Genomic DNA, 21,231 nt, shown 5'->3' with positions numbered 1-21,231 from the left:
CAAAGTCAATAAATGAAAGTATCGAGGTGTACTGTGCTTTCTGAAGTATCTGAAGCGATTCATTTTACGTCTGCGATAGTATCGAGTAATTTAAGATGTTAGGTACAATTTCGTTCACCTAATTTCGTTCTACAGCTTGCGGTGGCCACTTGATTGCCACGACTGAAGTAAAGCATTTGTACTCTCATGCGAAGTACGGCACCCACAATTACGATCACAGGACCGATTGCGATTGGGCAATCGAGGCACCACCTGGCAAAAACGTACATCTCACGTTTGTCACGTTCCAATTGGAATCAGAGAGCGACTGCAATTACGATTTCGTCGAAGTTTATTCCGGTTTAGATACGTCTGGTCTTCTGTATGGGCGATATTGTGGAAACAGCGTAAGTCTTATCTTCTGGTTCGAATGAAAAGTAAAGTTCGCTTTTACGTATCGATGCTTGAACACAGTCCAGCCATTTGTATCGACATTGAATTTTAATATGCAATTCATTTATTTCAGAATACCACCGACTTCATATCGATAAACGAGGCATTGCTGGTAAGGTTCAGAACGGACGACACGATATCGAACAAAGGTTTTATGGCGCTATTCGTTGCGGTTGATCGTCAAGACAGCGGAGAAAATTACGGAGGTTCGGAGGACGAAGATGCGGACGAGGAGAATCTCTGATCCGTGACAGGCCTCGCCAATCGACTGGGCTACGGATTCCACATTGGTTCGCTCTTGCAGAATAACGAACAAGGTGAAGGCGAGTAATGTCTAATTACTCGTGCGTAAACGTTTCAAACGTTTCGATGGAGTCCACGTAGTCCTTGTCAAACGTGAATCTTGCTCGATCGTCGAGGCCGTGAATCTTATTCTTCTGACGAATTATACGTTCGAAGGAGGCGAATCGATCGAATATCGACCGACAGTATCGATCCTTTTGGACTTAAAGATTTGTATTTAACGATTAACGGGTGAACGAAGAAAACATTGCCCGGAGTTAATCCCAAGTGTCTCGCATCAAGGATAATTTATTCCGTCAGCGATGGCGTTAGTTAACGGCTTAACCATTTGGAGTAGCGATGTAACGACCCTGAAATTCGGCCTAGGGTCAAGGCCAATCGTGCCATTGTATGTTTAGGTAGAGCGCATTATACTGTTAACTACTATGAATTGTCAAACCCAGTGAGAAACAGCAGGTTCAAGAAGGAAGGCGAAACAACACGCGATTTAGTGTTGCCAAAGTGATTTTCTAATATTTAATCGAACAGTATCTTTATCGGTGTTCGGAATTATTCTAAGTAATCGATATGAATACAATAAGGAGGCATAAAGGAAAAGTCTACGAGAGGAACAAACGTAATCCAGAATTATAGTCGACGTTGTTCTTTCAAGCACTGCCCTATACCAAACGATTCGATCACGTTGAAAGATCACTTTTTTCTCGACTATGTACGATTCTTTCGAATTTTCTTCTTTCCATTTTCACTGTTTCCCTATTTTTAAATAAAAAATATACTTTTCGAAGCGTTTTGTTCAAATGTACGCGGATAAACGGTTCTAATGTCGCTACGCAAGAATATCGAACGAAACCGAGCGTGTTTCGAATCGAACGAAAGGAAGAAAATATGACGAGAAGTTTTTCGCTCGAATCTGTTCGATGGAAACCTTCCATACAACTCGTGCAAATACTTGGAATAATCTAGATATAAATTTAGACATAGCGCTGATCAATCTTGAAAAATCAGCGATAGAAATTTTACGGCGAATCTCTCGAGCGGCCGGTTTCGATTGAAACTGATCGACGTTTCCGCGAGGATTTCGCCGAGCGTTTATTGTACATAGATAAAAGTTTAGATGTAGACGTCGTGCCGTTTTATATCGTAGTCATAGGATCGACGACAAGAAATAAAATGTCTCGCTATCGTGTGAATTGATAGATTTCTGACGGTTCTCAGGCTCTGTACTTTCGTCTGCGTTTCATAACGAGATATTTAAAAATAATTGTAATAATGCACGCAGTAATTTGTTGAGGAATGAAATTATTCCGACGATACCAATCGACAGATCTATAGACGTACGTTAAATTAATGAACTAGACAATAGTATCTGATACAAATGTCATTGGTACCCCAAGAAAGTACAGCTAGAACAACTAGATATCTTTAATCATTTTTTCGTAGATATCGATACTGGAGTTGCGATACGAGTATTGAACACTTCATATTAAACTTACAGCTGAATGGCGAGAAAACGTATTTTAAGATCGGGCACGTATCCTATCGAACTCATCGAAGTACTCGTGTTTTTGACAGAACGAAACGTTATCCTTTGTACACTGTGTATTGTTTAAGGAAAATGATATTGTGCAAAAGATTATTCTGTAATTGTCAAAAAGAAAACGTTGTTCGAGTAACGATATTCTGAAATTTCCAAACTTTTGGTCATTTTTCTACATGATTCACTGCCCGGTGTACAATTTTCACGATGGTGCACAGAGATTTAAAAGAAAAAAGACGATATATTTTTACTTTGATATTATTTTTTAAATGTATCGTACGATGAATATGGCTTATATTATTTCGAGCAATACCTTGTACGTGAATGCAAGCAACAAGATATACGACAAACTTTGAATTTCTTTTGCAAGTGTACATGATGTACGAGCGAGTACGCGCATAATGTTGATCTTTCAAAAAAGAGAGAAAGAACAATTCGTATGCCTAAAAACACACAGTATAGATAATAATACCTTTATCTATTATCTGACGATAAGAGCAATATTAAGCGCCGCGTCAAGTTCCTTTTTGTAAATTATATGTGATTTATTTGTTCTCAGAAATACACGTTATAGGCACTCTATATATTACTAAGCAAGTATATACAACTAATATATGCGTTTCTTCTATTGAAAAATAATCCTCTACCTACACGAATTCCTCTATCCTTCTATCACGCTTGTTCATTTTGCTAGCATTTGATAGCTAATGGCATTGCTGTCGTATTACATATTCTGACGAGTCAGAAAATAAAAAAAGAATCTATCGCAAAAACTATTGATTATCAGGTATTATTCGATCCCGACTAACGACCAAAGTATTTTGATTCGTAACCTAATGTCACTTTAATGATCAATAATTGACTATTATTAAATGTCACAAGTTCAGGATTAGTCACCGATAAATATGGTAACTCTGGTCATTAATGGAGAATACTGACTGTCAAAATGATTTCAGGTAAGTGTTCTTTAATAATTTTATTCCAAGTGAAAATCTTAATTTTGATAATTCTACTTATTTTTTTCATTGTTTCATATTAAAAACATATAAAATTTGAAAAAATGAAATCTTAAAAAACTAATCGATCAAGCAGTTATTTGCGTGAATAGAAATGAGGTATAAGATAAAAAGCCTTGGATCACTGGCTTACTATATTTGGAGAACAAGATCTCTGCAAATACAAGGACAATAAGCGCGTGGTCGATATGTTACATCATTGTGCAGTTGTACCGGTATCGATTATGTTAATGTAGAAGATCATATATAAAAAAAACAATATTACTATAAGATACAGATTCATTTTATATACCATATAATAATCAATAACATCGAGTATTAATTTATGAAGACGCTAATTGTTCAAACATTTCAGTCGCATAAAATTTCCCTGATTACAAACAACACGAGTTATACGTTGTTATTTGAAATTTTATGCTTATATAATGCTTTAAAAATTGCTATTATGCTCTAAAAACATCAACAAAATCAGTTCAGAGTTCTCTCAGGGAACAACGTAATTTTTGCGTGCACGTCATACAAAGGAGTTATTCCCAGAGGGAATACTCTGTGCCCCACCCTGTAAGTTCTCTAGAGAAGAGGATCGTCACGATTTACCGCTTTCCTTACGCGAGAACCGACCGTCTGTGACCAATTTTAGAAAAAGTGAACGGTCGAGTAGCAGAAGCGTTCTCTCACGGCGAGTCCCGTCCTTCTTTGTCACTTCTGCATATCAAAGAACATCTACATATATGTATGATCTAATATTAATAAATACAGAAAAGATACAAAAGTGACGACCAATATGTTGTATTACTATTTTGTTCTGAGGATTTTTGGTTTTATAGATTGGCTTTTACGAGGTTATCGATTCATTCTCAGAAATGGATACAATCTGACGAAATATGACCACTTACGTAATTACACAGTCGGTCAATATTTCTGCTTGTTTCTGAGTCTATGTAACGAAAAAGGATATAAGTGTATGATTGGAAGAGATTATTTGTTTATTTACATTTTAAATTATTGATAAAAAGCTTGTTCTAATATGTAAAGAGAAAATGAATGTTATACATTTTTAAATAAGAAATTATTTTGGCAAAGAATGAAACATTTTCATTTGGTTGATTCCGCAACTTCCTAAGGTTTGCACATACAGGTAACTTCTGAATAGAAATTCTGCGACGCAATGTCTATTATTAACCAATGGACAAGTTCAACGCCCATATCCAACCGCAGTGGTTTTGCAACTAAGAATAAGTGTCGTGTTTTTTTGCATTGCTCTGCAGAACATCCGTTTTTCACGAGACAATGCAAATTTAAAGATAACAAAATGAAATACATAGCGATAACAACATTTTTAAACACTAACTTCTATGATACTGGATATTTTTTTAATGAAATATGTAGAAGAAAAGAATTTGCAATTTTGTGTTAGCAGAATAGTAATACAAGTATGTACTACTTTGAAGCAACTTTCTCTCGCGTATCTTTCCGCAAGTGCATCGCGAAATTCTGATGACAATCTCTCTGTGACACACTCTGATCGAGAAAATCCATTTATAACTATATAATATTTGCAACGTGTAATAGAAATTGTCCTCCGATCAATCTTTATAGAAAGTAATTCTCAATAAAATTCTAAACAACAACTGCAACCGTGCGCGAAGGACTTTGTGAAATGCATTCTTTATTAATTAATATGCAAACAAGGTTCAATCTCTTAATGTTGTAACAGAAACTCTAAAAAACTGTCCTATTTTAAAACTTAATAATTAATACTAGACTTATATTAATTACAGCCTATAGTGTTACAGCGTGTCGTCCTGCTATCTGTGACACTTTTTATTAACGAGGACAAGACTACATTATGCATACATTGTATGTATGTATGCACGTATGTATGTTAGTTCATATGCATGTATAATAAATGCAAAGGTCGTACATCTGAGCAATTTAAAATGTCTCCTATCACAACTAGTTAATACAAGAGATTGTCATTCTTAAAAATAAATTTCGATACGATCTAGTAATCTTTTAAGAAACTTAACAAACATTTGTTAGAATATTCAAAACTAACCGTTGAGATGCTTGGACTTTGTTCCATTGCATGATAAACCCGGTCCATACCTGAATAAAACAGCTTTCTGCGTAACGAATATTTCCTTGCTAATCAATCGTTATCGAGTCAATGAACAGAGCGTTACATACCAATTTCCTTGCTGTGCCCGTCGAAATTTGTAAAATCAATAAAATAAATGTCGCATGACAGGAGGCTAGGTACTATATTTTGCACGTAGAAAACATGCGTGAAGGCGTTGTGGCGTTCTGCGGTCTTCTGTCAACCAATCAGAAACATGGGTGAGGTCACTAGCGACCAATGATTATGCGCCAAAGGAGTAGAGGGTCAGGGGTATAAGATCCGGTGGCAAGCGTCCCTCGCGCATTAATCGTTTGGTTTTCGACCGTGCATTGTGTGTGGTTGATAGCAGAAGCTCCATTACTTGCTCCAACTATCGACTATTCACTTTCTACAAGAGCGTAAAGCAAATCCCTAGACTTCAAAATGGTGAGTAAACATTTTTTGAGAAATTCTGCTCGCGGGAACGATTAATTGTATCAGCGGTGTTATTCATGAAAAGTGACTTGATGCACCGGCCGGCTCCGCCCTTTTCGTTGCGACTCATTTAATATCTAAATACTGTTAAAATAGTTAAAACATTTATATCTCGGATAACAGTTATGCTTACATAAAACATAATTTGTAAAATTGGTTGTAGAATGTATGTAGGACAAAAAAAAATGAAAACTAGGCATTTCTTTGTTTCACGTTATCGAGCGGCGGGGGAAATGCGCGTCGCGTCGTTTTGAGCGACGCGATCGATACTTCGTGAATGATGTCTGTCAAATATCTTTTATACAGAAACCGGTTTAAATGTTATTGAAATTAAAAGCAATACGCTCCACGATGTAACAAAAAATATTCGGAATTATCTTCAATAAAAAGATGATAAAAATATATACTAGTATTATTTTATAAATCCAGACTGCACAATTTAAATTTATTTAAATTTTTTCAGCGTGAATGTATCTCAATCCACGTTGGCCAGGCTGGAGTTCAAATTGGAAATGCCTGTTGGGAGTTATACTGTCTGGAACATGGCATTCAGCCTGATGGTCAGATGCCATCAGATAAAACCATTGGAGGAGGTGATGACAGTTTCAATACTTTCTTCAGTGAAACAGGTGCTGGAAAACACGTTCCCAGAGCGGTTTTCATTGACTTAGAGCCAACAGTAGTCGGTATGTAATTATTATTTCCATATTAATAATTTTTGTATATTTTTTAGAATAAATTAGATAAGTTCTTCATTATATCAATTTTTGTTGTAGACGAGGTTCGCACAGGCACCTATCGTCAGCTCTTCCATCCAGAACAACTGATCACAGGCAAAGAAGATGCAGCGAACAATTATGCTCGTGGGCATTACACCATTGGCAAGGAAATTGTTGACCTTGTTCTAGATCGTATTCGTAAACTCGCAGATCAATGTACTGGACTCCAAGGTTTCCTCATCTTCCACTCCTTTGGAGGTGGCACTGGCTCTGGTTTCACATCTTTGTTGATGGAACGCTTGTCCGTGGATTATGGAAAGAAGTCGAAGCTGGAATTCGCTATTTACCCAGCCCCACAAGTTTCCACTGCTGTGGTCGAACCCTATAACTCAATTCTCACCACCCATACCACTTTAGAACATTCCGATTGTGCATTTATGGTCGACAATGAGGCTATTTATGATATCTGTCGCCGTAATTTGGACATCGAAAGACCTACGTACACGAATCTAAACCGATTGATTGGTCAAATCGTTTCTTCGATCACTGCCTCGCTTCGTTTCGATGGCGCTCTTAACGTTGATCTGACGGAATTCCAAACTAATTTAGTACCTTACCCAAGGATTCACTTCCCTCTGGTTACTTACGCCCCGGTCATCTCCGCTGAAAAGGCTTATCACGAACAACTTTCCGTAGCGGAAATTACGAATGCTTGCTTCGAACCGGCTAACCAGATGGTAAAATGCGATCCTCGACACGGAAAGTATATGGCGTGTTGTATGCTGTACAGAGGAGACGTTGTACCCAAGGATGTTAATGCAGCCATCGCAACTATCAAGACTAAGCGCACTATTCAATTTGTCGACTGGTGTCCAACTGGATTCAAAGTTGGCATTAACTATCAACCACCTACCGTCGTACCGGGTGGTGATCTTGCTAAAGTGCAACGAGCTGTCTGCATGTTGTCGAATACTACTGCTATCGCAGAAGCTTGGGCCCGACTTGATCATAAATTCGATTTAATGTACGCCAAGAGAGCATTTGTACATTGGTACGTCGGCGAAGGTATGGAGGAAGGTGAATTCTCCGAAGCACGTGAAGATCTTGCCGCTTTGGAGAAGGACTATGAGGAGGTTGGTATGGATTCCGCGGAGGGTGAGGGAGAGGGAGCCGAAGAATACTAAACTGACTCTCGTTGAGATTTTTGAATAACGTACAATTCGAAATAAACGAATTGATTTGCAGCTGTGATTGTTCATATATTTTACCTGTCCTTTATGTATTTTCCTGACCTATTCAATAACTTTCGTGAACAATTGAAGTTGAGTAGTTCATTTAAGTTACAAGTTACGTTAAAAAATAAATCAAGCATGTTCTTGCAAGATTTAAAACCAGTAAAACTAATTCGAATATGTAGTAGTAAAGAATATTTGACATTTTTATGCATTCAATAAGATATTTTATTGTTTCAATAGCAAAGAATTGTAAAGAAAAAAAGATTACGAAGTTATTTATGTTAAAGATGTGTTGTGATATGAATTTATATGTTTATGTCGAAAGATTATATGACTATTGATGTCAGGAAAGGATGATATGTTGAAATATAAGAACACGGAAATTTGTGGTTTCTACGCATTGTCAATACTTATTAATGAATAAATAGATGCACGAAGATTCTCTTTAACATTTCAATTTAATTTATAAGACAATAATGATATTATTTGCAATAATAGTATGCAATATGGAAACTTTAAAGGTGATAAAGATAAGAAAATTAACGTCATGAAAATATTACTTTTATTTCATATCGTTAACTATTATAGTCTAGTGACTAATAAATTTTACATTAAACCTTTTTTCTACATTTTGTTTATACAAAACCTGTTTCATCCGGATAGTTTAAACGTGTCATCTATGATAGTTCAATCGTTCTAAAATATATATTAAAAATACCTATACGCAAGTATGACACGTATGCCGCATGGTAGTTTGCCTAATAATTTATCGCGTCTATTTAGACTTTCTTATTGCATATACGAGAATATCTCTCCTAATTCTATCCCATCTTAGTTTCTTACGCATCGGTTCATCTCACTTTATTCCAATAACAAGAATAGATATCTTACTAAGAATCCGCCATGAGTCGAGCTCCTTAGACTTATCGCGAACACGCATGCGCAGTACGACAGTGCACGTTGCTGCATGTCGGTGTGCACAGTGGTGTGTAAGGCGGTATTTTGTTAAAAAAAAATTGGCGGTTTCGTTGGGATAAAAATTGTGCAAATGTTATCGACAAGTAATTAACGTTCGCCCAAATGGATCGCTTGTCTATTCAGCGTTGCGACGAGTAATATGAGTGAGTGAATGCAATATTACTAAAAGTTTTCAGTAACGTTTCCCTTGGGAAAGAATGTAAAAAACCCATGGTTGGGAATATCGATACGATACTACGATCGATGCATCGAAACCGAATTGACGGTGACTACAATAAACGTTGAATAAACTTTATTTGAAATCTATTTGGACCGATGCCTCGGGTCAGGTGTATCGATATATTGTTTGCATACCTACTTGCAAGGCAAGAAGCTGTGCCTTGAATGTATGCAGTGGAGTGCAGCCCCTCCAACTCGAGTTCTCGTTGCAACGTTCTCCGGTTTCCTCAATCACGTTTTTTTTTCTACTGTGCTGAATAATACATTTAAACAGAAACCATTTCAAAGAATGCTAACTTTATTTCATGACTACTTACGATAAGAATGAGTGAGTATTCCGATGGAATACGCGAACGTTTCAACAACTTTGTATATTCTTGTGTGCTTATCTTGTAAAACGTAAGCCGGAGCGTATATGATACGAGACTCTTGTATTTCTGATAAAATGTACACACTTGGACGCTCTACCTGTACAAATTGCTTATGTATGGTGTGTATACGTTAACACCTCTAAATGTTGTATCTACACGTGTGTTCGACTAATGTGTTCAATGTTGAAGATAATTCAGGTAGAAAGACTCTACGTTGTGTTGCGTCTAATGCATTCAGTACGATTAATTCTTTTCTGTGACGTGAGAATTCAAAGAATGATATGAAACATTCGGTCACGTAGATATTTTTTATATTTCCGCGTATGTGAGATGTAGTATCTTATACGTGGCAGGTAAATTATGTGAAAGACATTTGACAGTTTTGAAATAGAGAAAAGTATCTTTATAAATAATAGTCTAAAGGTTATATTTTTTATTCTTTCGTTGTTTCTTTGTAAATTTAGTTATAACTGGGCATAACTATTTTCATATTTACAAATAAAGGAGAATATATGAAAATATTTGATATATTACATTCATTAAACTTTCCCCAGTATCATAATGATTTAGAATAGTGTCAGTAAAGTAGGCATGTAAGTACAACTGTAGATGTTTATTGACATTTGAAATATATTATTAAGTTTAGTATTCTTGATTTTGTCTTATGTTTATGATGTATATAAAATATACATTGTAAATATATGCGTTATAACTTGTTTTATGCACCTTATTTCTTATATTTTTAAGGTTAAAGATGCATCAATTTAATAGTAAAGTGTCCATAAATGAAATGTAATTCTAGAATTTTATGTTTGATGGTTATTATTCTTTAATTCTCATAGTTTATGCATAATAAATGTGAATACATGCTCTTTCTGTTTGAAAATTACAGACCACTGCAAAGCCATGAAGATAAGTTTTTCCTTATCTTCGCTACAACCGCTGGGCCATGGCTTAGAAAAACATGGCCAAGCTGGGGTAGCGATAGAAAGGCCATACAACAGTCTCACAAAAAAGAGGTTTGTATAATCTTTCATATTTACTATAGTTAATATTTTATACAGTTTATATTTTTTTATATTACATTTAATAATTTATTTGTATTACAGGAAAGATCCAAAGCAACTTCACAATCAACGCTTGTGGACAAATCGTGAAGATAGCAAAGATGAGTTTTGGGCAGCAATACGTTCTAACTATGACTATATTATGGATACTAATTTGATAGATAGTTGTAGAGTATGTACTTGATTTAGATATTTATAATGTAATTAGATATAAACCATATATGACTTACGCTATATTATGTTTTAATTTGTCATTAATAGGAAGCTAATGGTGAATTAACATGGGACGAGACTGATGTATCTACGCAGTCATGGAGTTTGAAAGAAGTTAGTAGTCAATTTTCAGAGTTATATTCATGGCTAAGGGTTCTTCAAGAATTGGTTTATTGCAAAGAAGAAAATTTATTAGATAAAAGTCTGCGTGCGGTATGTATCATTTCAGCATAGCATGCTGTGCTAAATTTTTTATTTTTTAAAAAATTAAATTATTGTAAAATATAAATTTAAGGCTCACATGGAGGAGCTGCGACGTAGGGCATATAGAAGAAAGTTATTTAATGATCAGGCTGGAAAACTAGTGTCACGTGCCCCTGCTTTGAAAGATGAAGTGGCGTGGCGTGTTGACCACTTAAATGCAAAATGGGAATTAGTTGAACAAATTATGGCACCCGTTGAGCGGCCTGTATCTAATCAACAGGATATATCGGCAGGTAATTTTCTCATTGAAATAGGAAGTTCATTAATTATATTTTCATCTGTGAATTCAAAATATTTAAATGAAAATTTGCATTATAGATTTCGAGCATGAAGTAAAGTGTTTAAGGAAATGGCTCCGTGAAATGGAATCCCGCCTTCAGCCTTTGAGCTTTCATGTAGATTGGACGTTAGCAGAGCTCGAGGAAAAAGCAGTGGAGCATATGGTGAGTGACATAAAAATAGTAATTTTTTATAGCATATAAAGCAGTTACATTGCAACGAGTAACATATCTTTAATGAAATATATACATATTCGTTGAAAACGTCGATAAAAATTTTGTATACTAAATTGAATAAATATAGAGTTTATTAAACCGTGATGAAACCGTTGAATTAGAGATACTAGTATAACCGGACAAGCGAATACGAGCGACGCGTTTAGATATTATACGAGTCATTAACGTGCTAAATCAATATTACAAATATGTATGCCGTTTCCGTTTGTGAGCCGGATATATCTCTTTATTGTTAACGGAAATAGTCGACAACGCACACTTAAAGAGGCGTATGGGATAAACGTTGGTAATAGTAAATAATTACGCTCGGCATGCTTGAAATATACGTAACAGGCATGAATATATCAAAAGCAACTTAAAAAAGCGATCGAAGCCCATTTTTGAAGCGATCACAACGAAATTAATCGATGGTTAATACCTGGAATTTTCGTTGTAATTTCTTGTCAGTAATTGTGTAATTTCAGCCAGAAATAATGGAGCAAGTTTTACTTTTGTCATGGCGAGACGATAGTCGACGCACGTTTAGTTTCAGCACGATTCTCTGTCGACTCTGTACTGTATGATCAGGTGGGCGTCGAGAACTCGACTCGTGTTAGTTCCGTATCTTTCTACCGTGTTTTCTATCTTCTTCTTTCGTTCCTTTCCTCCCCCCTTAATTGCATCCCAACACAAAACATGATACGTACTGGACTTCGTGAATGTATGCATAACTGCAGTATTATGTACTGTAACGTGATGATGCTGCGAGTGTGTGAGTTTTTGAATTTTTTTACTGGCTACATATTGTGTAGAAAGATAGTCGAATCTGCCTTATTTCATTCTCATCCCGCTGTATTTCACAATCATGATTGCAAACATATTTATGATTTTCTGTTTTCGATTTTTCAGTTTAATCACCTATGTTATTTCCAGAATGAGTTGTAATTATTAGCAATATTTTGAATCAGGCAAGATTAGTATTAAATATTATTCGATGCAAAATAAGATTACTTCATTCTAAACGTAAGTTGTAGAGTAGTGCAAGAAATTGTATGCGAAACCTTATTACGATATTGTAATAATAAGATACTGTAAATGTCGGAATTAAAATAAGATATGAATTTTTAACTAACTAATCCTTAATTCAACGTGGAAGTAGCTTTCGTTCTCAGATGCAAGAGAATCTTGATAACACGAACAGTAAAAGTTACTTCTGTTTAATTGCATTTTTTCCTGTTTCAAAACACGTACTTTTATGTATCCTTAAAAATGTTTAAAATTGTTTCGAAAGAATTTAATTTATGAGGACCAAGTATATTTTTTATGTTGCAATTTGTTTTGCGCAAAAAGTACAAGAATTTCTTCATCGTTAAAATTATTATCTTTCTAATTGAATTTCTTCAAATTAGAAGATAATTAATTAGATTTGTAGATAATAGCGATTGCATATCATGCTTTTGAAATTTTAACACGATTATCTTGTCTCGTTTTACTCTTTCGATCGATATAATCGAACGAAAGCGTCCATCGAATAACTTTAAATTTAGCTCTGTAAGCTGGCGCGAATAAATTTGTTTATGCCCCGGTTCGTTGCTCCCTATCAAAGCCACATGCCATGTTAACTTTAAGCAAATTCCATAGAATCTTCAATCTCAGCTACGAAATAGAAAATTCGTTGTTTCGAACATCGTGTATCTTACGATCGTTCTATAAATTATTTCCGAGTCACGCGTGTAAAAAATAGTCAAGGTTGAAACGTGCTTCACAAACGTTGACTAGCTTCTGCGTTACGCAATCCTCTGGCCGTAGTGTTACAGTGAAAGCTGCTATTACGTTCGGTACAAAGATCCAGATCAATTTTTAACTCTGTAAACCGTGAAGTCTCAACTTTTATCCATATTCAATATTTTACGCGATAAATGATATGTATGATCCTTATTACGTACAAAATATAAATTAAAACGAAGTACTTTGCAATTAAGCAACTTGTTTCAAATCCTTCTGAATTATCTAGGTACCGATCGAAAGTTAAATAGAGCTAAATTGAATTTTATAAAATCAGAGTAAAAAAGAAAAAGGATTCAAGTTTGCCACGTATCTAGTTTGCCTTACAATTGCAAATAAAACGTTACGTTAGCAAATAAAAGCACCGAACATTCGTTCGGAGTGCAAACACCAATCAGTGCTGGAACATTTATCATCGTGAAAGTACTCGCGCCTTCATGGTTAATTAATTTCTAGAAACTTATTGTTCAAGTGCACGCTCGACGAAGGGGCTGACTTTTTCGAGAATTATCGCGCGACTCACAATCTTTCATATACGTCATTCATTAAACGCACTGAGGCTATCGTAGTACGGGTGCGATACATGGATATTGAATCTCCAGATAAAGCAATTAATCTATCATACGCGTGATTTTCCGATTCGATGGAGAAAATAAAATGAAAGTCGGTATTAAGGCCGTGAGCAGGTACTATTGACGGAACGAAAAGAAGGAAAAAGGGAAAAGAGAAATACGTGCCACAAGTACGATAATGATCTAAGGGGAACGATCTAAGGGGGGATCTGACGTAAGGGGAACGCATAATTTATTTTACGTTGTGTATCGTTCGGATTGTTCGATCGATAGAATTTCAGAATGCTGATGAAGATTGATGGCGGCGGTACTTGTGCCTCTCGATGCAAGTAAACGTTATTCGACCAGTCTTCTTCGTTCGAGTGTCTCCTAGGGGACATATGTTACGAATGCTCATTGATGCTCGTGAATCGTGTAAAATTGAAGATCGATATCGAATTGATATTAGCGACTGAAAGACGAGTAGAAGTCTACATAAAGTGTATTTTAGCATATCTATCACGTTGATGGATGTTGAAGTATTTAACGAATGTATGTATTTAATTTCATCATGGAGGGATCTACAGTCTGTAGAAATCGATGGAAGCGACCGAATTTTTATTAGGTTTAAAAATTAAAGTGGGTTAAGATGGCGGTAGCTTATTTGAATAATTATATCGTAATAATTATATTGTACATTGAAATTTAGTAGATACGTTTAATAATATGTTTCTTTTAATTGTCGAATTGTGTGTTGTAGAAAGTCTGCAAATGTAAATTTTACAGCAAATTGTAATGATTATCCGGTAATTAATCATACGATTTCATTCATTGTCTATATCCGTTCACACGATTGCTAATATTATTCTGCACCTACATACACCGTTGAATAATGTTCGCATAAATTTTCATAGGCTTATTCAGATTATAATTATTATGTCGCTTTAACTCCACTTCCTTTATAATTAGAATCCCATAGACAAACTTCCGTTTCTTTAACAACTGTATGGTTTATTATCCGAATATACATATTTTGAACGGAACTCTTTTCTTACTAATTGAAGGAATACAAAGTTTGATTTTTCTTTCTTCGTCTGTTTAAAAAACTACGTCTTTATTATTAAAAATCCTCAAAATTGTTAGTTACTAGATTGTAATACTATTTCCTCTTCGTCCGCATATGGAAGGACAAGAAATGCTTTTACTTTCTTCCGATTCCGCGGAATCGATCGCTGACCTCGCGCGAAATGAAATCTCCTGTGATCTTTTAACCTTTTCGCGCCTGGCATAAATTACAGCGTGTATCGGTTGGAAGAACCAATATTACATTATTATTTACACGCGTCGCTGAAAGGTTTATGCAACGCGCAATGAGGATTCTTGTTTTATTGAACTTCAAGTTACACGTTCGTTTGCCTGTAACTTGCCTAAACGACGTGAAAGTGTCGTTATTATTGTATCCGTTGAAATTACGTATCGTAAATCGTTATTTCTTCATTCTACGATTCCCTCGAAACGATACGCTCGTCAGTTCGTTAAATCAATGGGTACGCCGTGTATTTAATCTTTTACGTTTACGCCGAGTTACCTTTAAGAAATATGTTTCTTCAAGTTTGCGTTTCTCTCAATTTAATTTGCCAGGATATTAATTGGTTATCAGAAGTATTTCACACTGATATATCATCGAAACCCGCGGAATATTGTTCAGCATTTTTTAAATAAACGTGAACTTCAACGAAGGAAAATATAACGTAATATTTGCTTTCGCTGATGTTCTCAGTCTTTACTATATTTTCTCGTTTCTGTATCTCGGTAAAAAATTCCTTTTTAAAATAACACTTGGCCAAAAGGAAACGTAGATTTTATCAGACGACGATTAATCGACGGATTTTTATGCACTTGTGCGAAATTTAAACGTGCAAAACTCTGTATTGAGAAACATTTGCAAAGAAATAAATATTTCCCAATTTACAATTTAACATCATTATTTCGATATAAATTCATAAGTTTTTCACGATTCCAGCCATTATAACGTAACGTACATCGATGTAGTATATATAGAAAGAGCATATGAATTGATGGTAATTGTAATCTGATTAAGCGTCGTTCTGTTCGCTTTCGGTTTGACAATAGAGGGACGTTGGACGAAAAATTACCATGTTGCAAGTCGATCGGATTATTTACTTTGCTATGCAACTAGAATGCCTAGATAGCATTGATGCTTCGCTGAGTTTGTACTGCAATCTGAAGGATTGAATTTCCATGCGATATTCATTCCACGACATAGAATCGCGCGATACTTGTCTTCCAGTTATTTCTTACACCCTGAAATTGATACGAAACTTTGAATGAAATAAAAAGATCTACGAATTGTAACATCGAACTGTGATTCATTGTACCATGTATGCATGGAGAAAAGATCGAATATAAGCATTTTGCAACGAGAAACCGAAGCTAGCGTTTTCTTATTTTTCTTCCATTCGATTCGTTATATATCTCATTAACGTTTAAAAATCAGCAATTTTACATACCGAAGAATCGAACATCGATCTCAATGCTTATCGTTCTTGAAGCTTTCAACTATCTCCATATTCTTTCCAATCGATCATTTCCACACGTCGAACACTGCCCCACCCCGCATTTATTCCAAACCACAATAGTCAGACGAGACAAGACAACTTATGCATCTATCAACGACTCGTTAGTTTCTACTTTTGAAATCGTTATAGCTTCTCTTTCTCTGTATCGATAAATCAACGAGCAAGTGAACCTCTCGACCACGTGTAATGTGGTGACCGGTGGCACGAGTCACTGGGAATTTTTGTGCATCGTGAAGGATGATCGAGAGACGAGCAACGGTAGTTGCTACGGATCTGGAGCAAGTCACGTTTAATTGTTTACTGGGAAGCGGTGAAGTGTCCGCAGGGTGAAGCATCGAGCATCGATAAGTACCGCTACTTTGGAAGCAGAATTGTTATGTCGCGTCGCGTCGCTCCGAGCTACTGGGTCACTATCACCGAAACGTAGCCAGTTCGCTCGATATCAACCAGTTTGAGCTCGCGCGCGTCATGCACGTATGCGTTTAATTAACCCTTTGCGGTTCAATTTATTCTTCCTGCTCCCTCACTGTTCACCGGCTCTAATCTACATCGACTTTCAAAGTCCCGCCAACCGAATGTTTCTTCCACCTTATCGCGATCGCACCAAATGTTGTTCCAAGCTTGAACTACCGAGGAGAGTTCGTGGATTTTATACAGATTTCAGTGGAATATCACGACGTTTTTAATGACGCGGGAAGTACAGAAGAACTACTGGATTTATTTCAAGTTAGTACGCTATAACGTTCCTGACTAACAAGGAATGCTATTCGATCGATGATGGTTTCTTTTTATATATAAAAATGACGAAGAAAAATAGAAGAATAGCATTTTTGTTGATTCTATGACTTTGCTCTTCCATAAAATACTAGAAACGTGACTTACCATTCTTCGTACGAATCAGAAGAGTATAGGCACTACAAAACTCGCAAATTGAGTATAAAAGAATGTTACCGATAGAAAGTTTATATTGCTCTAAATCTCATTATATTTTCCTCGTTTCATCTTCTCATTTTATTTTCAATCTCTCATCGTGTTCATGGTAGCACCGTTATGTTAAAGCGGTTATTAAAATCTGCCTCTAACAATAAATTCCATTTGTCTATGACTGTTTTGCTTTCACTGCTGTATTTAAAAGGAACACACGGAATCTTTTTTCGTTCGCGCGATTTCTCTGATGGAACATGAGAGTACGGACTTTTTGATTTAGGTTACGCTCGTTCAGAAATGTAACTGCTATGATTTTCGTGCCACGTAGCGGTTTCTCCGTGGAATCATCCGCGTACCTTAATAAATAGACGCGTTTGCATTGCAAAATCTAATCGACGATCAGTGTTTTCATAAACGTTATTGCGCAGATTTTTCGTCGTATCTTATCCAGTGAAATTCACGATGGGAACTTATAACGCGGGATAAGCGTTTCTTGTGCTTTTAATTAGCCAAGACGCCTGTAAGAAAGCAGGCAAAAATACGTTGATTCTCGCAACGTTTATGGCGAGACTAAGCCTTTTCCCATAAATTTCGCTTGTTTATCTACAATATGCACGATGATCCAATATATACAAAGCATTTTTTTTAGAAACGCTACGGTTAGATAAGTTTCTCACGACCTAGATAAGAGACAGACAGATGAAGTTAGACAACGAATACAATTTAGTTAATTGTACGATCCTTTATTGGTCATCCTGCTCGAAAGTGTACTACTAGCTGGGAATAAGAAAGTATCCGCTCTGCTTTACTTTATTATTACGATATTAGCGGAACAAGTAACATTTACAACGGTACTCGTTAATTCGAAACGAGATCCGACCATGACAAAGTGCGATATCTGTTCTAATTAGCCTGGAAGTTGTGAAACATCGTTGGACTACGTATCGTCCAAGTTGTGGAGAAGCGTGCGTCATTAATATTACTGGTTAACAGCCACATAAGTCGCGCGTCAGCCTGTCCATCGTACCGACTGACCTCCTAGTCGACGAATGTCACCGTTTGATACAACTTTCTTACAGTAGCGCGTAACGAGGATGAAACGGAAAGCGAACACCGATGAAGCGTAGAGATGTTTCAGGAAATTTGTTCGTTCCGTAATGCTGCTACTACGTCGGTTAGAATCACCGTGCAGATTGACAAGTCGTGATCGCAGATCCTTGGATCCTTCCGTCAAACGATGTTAAACGGTATCAAACGATCTGAAACGTTTTCAAACGCTCGATCATCCGCGGTTCGACGAATCGAACGGGTTACTCACGTTCGCGGGAAGTTTGTCATTCGTTCGATCGAGCTAGACAACCGGGGTCAGAGTTTAATTGGATTCGTCACGGTATGGCATTGTCTGCAAACACGTGAAGCTGGCAGGAATCACGGGCACGTTACATAACGCTGGCATTAAAATAATCGACGAGTATCGATAATAACGGTAGTCGGGAGCTACTTCCAACGATCTTTTCTCGCCGTCTTCGTTCGATGCAGAAACAACGGTCGCGTGCTCCATGGCATTGTTCGATCGACTATTGTGTTGCAACGGGGCGAGGAAAAGTTCCAAGTGCGATCGACCTTTAAAGATTTTCAATTCCCTCCTTCTCCCTCTCTCTCTCTCTCTCTCTCTCTCTCGAGGTAACATGTTCGAGTGGCTCGAACTCGATGTCCAGAACGAAGCACGACAAGAATTGTTGCTTTTGCTAATCAAGAGGGTCACCAGGAATCACCGGTCCCTATCACGTTGGACCAGCGAATGACAATGTAGATCGTGGAAAGTCACCGAGTCACGACTGCAACTTTCCCCCTGCCGTATATTCGTATGTCTCTCGCCATCCAGGCGAAATGCATTTTGAATTCAGCGTCTCATTGTTGGACAAGTTCGAGTGAAAGCGTGACGAAACTGGTATCTAATGAAGTATAATGCTCACCGTAGCTGACCGCACGTTTACGTACATAGGTCTTCTTGCAATGTTCTTGTTGTCCTATCGATGCAACTGCAACGCCCACGTGTTTGGACGAGCTCACCGTGAACGTTCAGGGGATGTTTCTTTCTTGTTTAAATTATGGCCGGTCTCTCGTTCGATCATTGCCATAATCGGCAGCCGATGCGCAGGTTAATGTTTACGCAAACATAGCGTATAGGCGATACTCGGTTAGGCAACGTTTGCCGACAATGGAATTTATTGTTAGACATATTCGGGCGTGACTCGTGTGTAGGCGATTAGAATCAACGTTTTGTAAGGTGGCACGATGCAAGATCGTGGGGTCTTCCAATGGGTCGGAGGATCTTCAATTGGGTCCACGAACCTTGCTCCTCCCCTTCCATTTCGCTAGCTTTAGTAACTGACAGTCGTACAAATGCAGTTAATAGGCTGGTGATGTTTGGCTATGGGACTGCAGTTTTAGGGCTCGTCTCGATTGACGACCGGTCTCGTCTGGTGATTGCGTAAGGACTGTTGGAGGGTCTTCGCGCGCCTTCTACTCTATTTCGTACTCGTCCGAGTACTCTTCTATATGTATATTACGTTGATATCTTGTTCGAACGTAATTTTGATGAAAGTTTCTTAGATGCTGATTCTCGATTGGATAGACATCGGCGATTTAACCTCTCGCCTTAGGATTTTTTAATAGCTACTTAAGTAAGCGTTACCGTACCTAAGTGAGCGTTCGAAGAGTCGATATTTCTTCGACGTTTCAATAATCCTTTTTTGCCTGCTAAACATACATTTAGTAAGATGTACCATCGTTCGACGTAAATCGACGCAATCGCGTGATTCGAGTCGAACGACGTCCTCCGATCTCCCAACACGGTGCTTGCGACACGGAAACGTACCGTAAAATTACGTTCGTGGTTTCGTCAATTTTTCGCTTATCACTCCGTGACAATCCACGATTCAGATCTGAACGCGCGACCATCTAGAATCCCAGCTGGAAGAAAGCCTGTATATCCCTCTGTACGGTAGAGCAGAACCGTAAGAACCGTAAGAATCGTAAGAGACGCGTTTCCCTCGAACATGACTCGATGAATCTGCCCGTCGCATCGTCGCTGTTTATCACCACGTGAATCGTTCTCGATCTAGACAATACGTCGATTCGTGTGACAAAGGGTTCCTCGATACGACGACAGCACCCGCGAATTTATCAACGATGTCTGTCTTATGATCGAGTGAAAGTTCAATCAGGTAACTCAGACGGAGACAGTTGAGAGATAAGAGTGACTCACGAGGGGAACAATGGCCGCGGAGAGGAATTTGTTGAAGAGTCAGTCCCGCATGTAAGACCAATTGAAACAATTTGAGGCTATAATAAACCGTGCTGCGAACAGTGTACCGGCGTTGGTTCAGAGACACTGTGCCGGCTTCCTGTACCAGCACATTATTATAATGCCAGCGTTAACTCTGCTCGCGAGAGTATAAGCGCTTCCCTGAGCCCGTTGCGAAGAAATTCTAACAGAAGAATCAGAGAGAGAGAGAGAGAGAGAGGGAGAGAGAGAGAGGGAGAGAGAGAGAAACAGGTAGCTGGGATGGCGAATGGTTTCTCTACGTGGGTGACAATAGGGAAGAAGAGATCATCGAAAAGGATCGAAAAGGAACGAAACTAACGTCGTCGACGAATGGTACACGGTGTCGTAAATTTCCTCGTCTCGATTGTATGCATCCCGTTCGGAAAAAAAAGATACTCGACGTACGGAACCACGATGTTCTGTGCTCGCAACGGCACACCGTGAAATGTTATTTGAATGTTACAGTAGGTCATAGAGAGTTACGTCGCCACTGAAAGAATAGGGACCTCTGTGAAAAATGAAATGTGGGATGCGGACCGACAGGGAACGCTTTCTACTTGATATGGTGCTTTAATCACGCTGATGATCATCGT

The 21,231-nt window shown here is 37.4% G+C and overlaps 3 protein-coding genes and 1 long non-coding RNA gene across 9 annotated transcripts in view; 3 read left to right on the top strand and 1 right to left on the bottom strand.

The window, feature by feature from the left end:
• tok (tolloid-like protein 1 tolkin) overlaps window positions 1-2,883 on the top strand; it is a 49,583-nt gene extending 46,700 nt beyond the window's left edge. For both annotated transcript variants that reach the window (XM_033336987.2, XM_076622295.1), the window contains exons 14-15: window positions 136-386; window positions 506-2,883. In XM_033336987.2, coding sequence (XP_033192878.1) covers window positions 136-386; window positions 506-676 — 422 coding nt within the window. In that variant the 3' untranslated portion in view covers window positions 677-2,883. The remainder of the gene's footprint in view (window positions 1-135; window positions 387-505) is intronic.
• A 2,801-nt stretch (window positions 2,884-5,684) lies between these two features.
• On the top strand, window positions 5,685-7,847 carry LOC117158278 (tubulin alpha-1 chain). Its single transcript, XM_033337004.2, has 3 exons — window positions 5,685-5,836; window positions 6,348-6,570; window positions 6,661-7,847. Exons 1-3 carry the CDS (start codon window positions 5,834-5,836, stop codon window positions 7,785-7,787), a joined length of 1,353 nt encoding a protein of 450 aa, XP_033192895.1. The 5' UTR covers window positions 5,685-5,833; the 3' UTR covers window positions 7,788-7,847.
• Window positions 7,848-7,997: 150 nt separating this feature from the next.
• The window catches only part of LOC117158274 (uncharacterized), a 119,151-nt gene continuing 105,917 nt past the window's right edge, over window positions 7,998-21,231 (top strand). For 2 of the 5 annotated variants that reach the window (XM_076622294.1, XM_076622293.1), the window contains exons 1-6: window positions 9,387-9,525; window positions 10,299-10,425; window positions 10,516-10,645; window positions 10,735-10,899; window positions 10,982-11,183; window positions 11,269-11,393. In XM_076622294.1, the coding sequence (XP_076478409.1) occupies window positions 9,519-9,525; window positions 10,299-10,425; window positions 10,516-10,645; window positions 10,735-10,899; window positions 10,982-11,183; window positions 11,269-11,393 (756 nt within the window). In that variant the 5' untranslated portion in view covers window positions 9,387-9,518. Of the gene's footprint in view, window positions 8,960-9,274; window positions 9,364-9,386; window positions 9,526-9,652; window positions 9,760-10,298; window positions 10,426-10,515; window positions 10,646-10,734; window positions 10,900-10,981; window positions 11,184-11,268; window positions 11,394-21,231 lie in introns of those variants that run through there. The other 3 variants (XM_033336984.2, XM_033336985.2, XM_033336986.2) reach the window with 3 other exon arrangements.
• Window positions 8,384-9,475, bottom strand: LOC117158280 (uncharacterized). The gene is made up of 2 exons (XR_013059405.1): window positions 9,353-9,475; window positions 8,384-9,288 (listed from the first exon to the last, which is right to left on the bottom strand). It is a non-coding gene; the product is annotated as an uncharacterized LOC117158280 (long non-coding RNA).

This window comes from Bombus vancouverensis, chromosome 10 (genome assembly GCF_051014615.1).
Source record: "Bombus vancouverensis nearcticus chromosome 10, iyBomVanc1_principal, whole genome shotgun sequence".
NCBI lineage: Eukaryota > Metazoa > Arthropoda > Insecta > Hymenoptera > Apidae > Bombus > Bombus vancouverensis.
Note: the sequence above shows the minus strand (reverse complement) of the source record. Positions and strands in the feature narration are given on the sequence as shown.

Excerpts from the sequence above, each read along its gene's own strand:
- LOC117158278 (XM_033337004.2), top strand. Across the intron at positions 6,571-6,660 it reads CTTAGAGCCAACAGTAGTCG|ACGAGGTTCGCACAGGCACC; the intron begins GTATGTAATTAT and ends TTTTTGTTGTAG.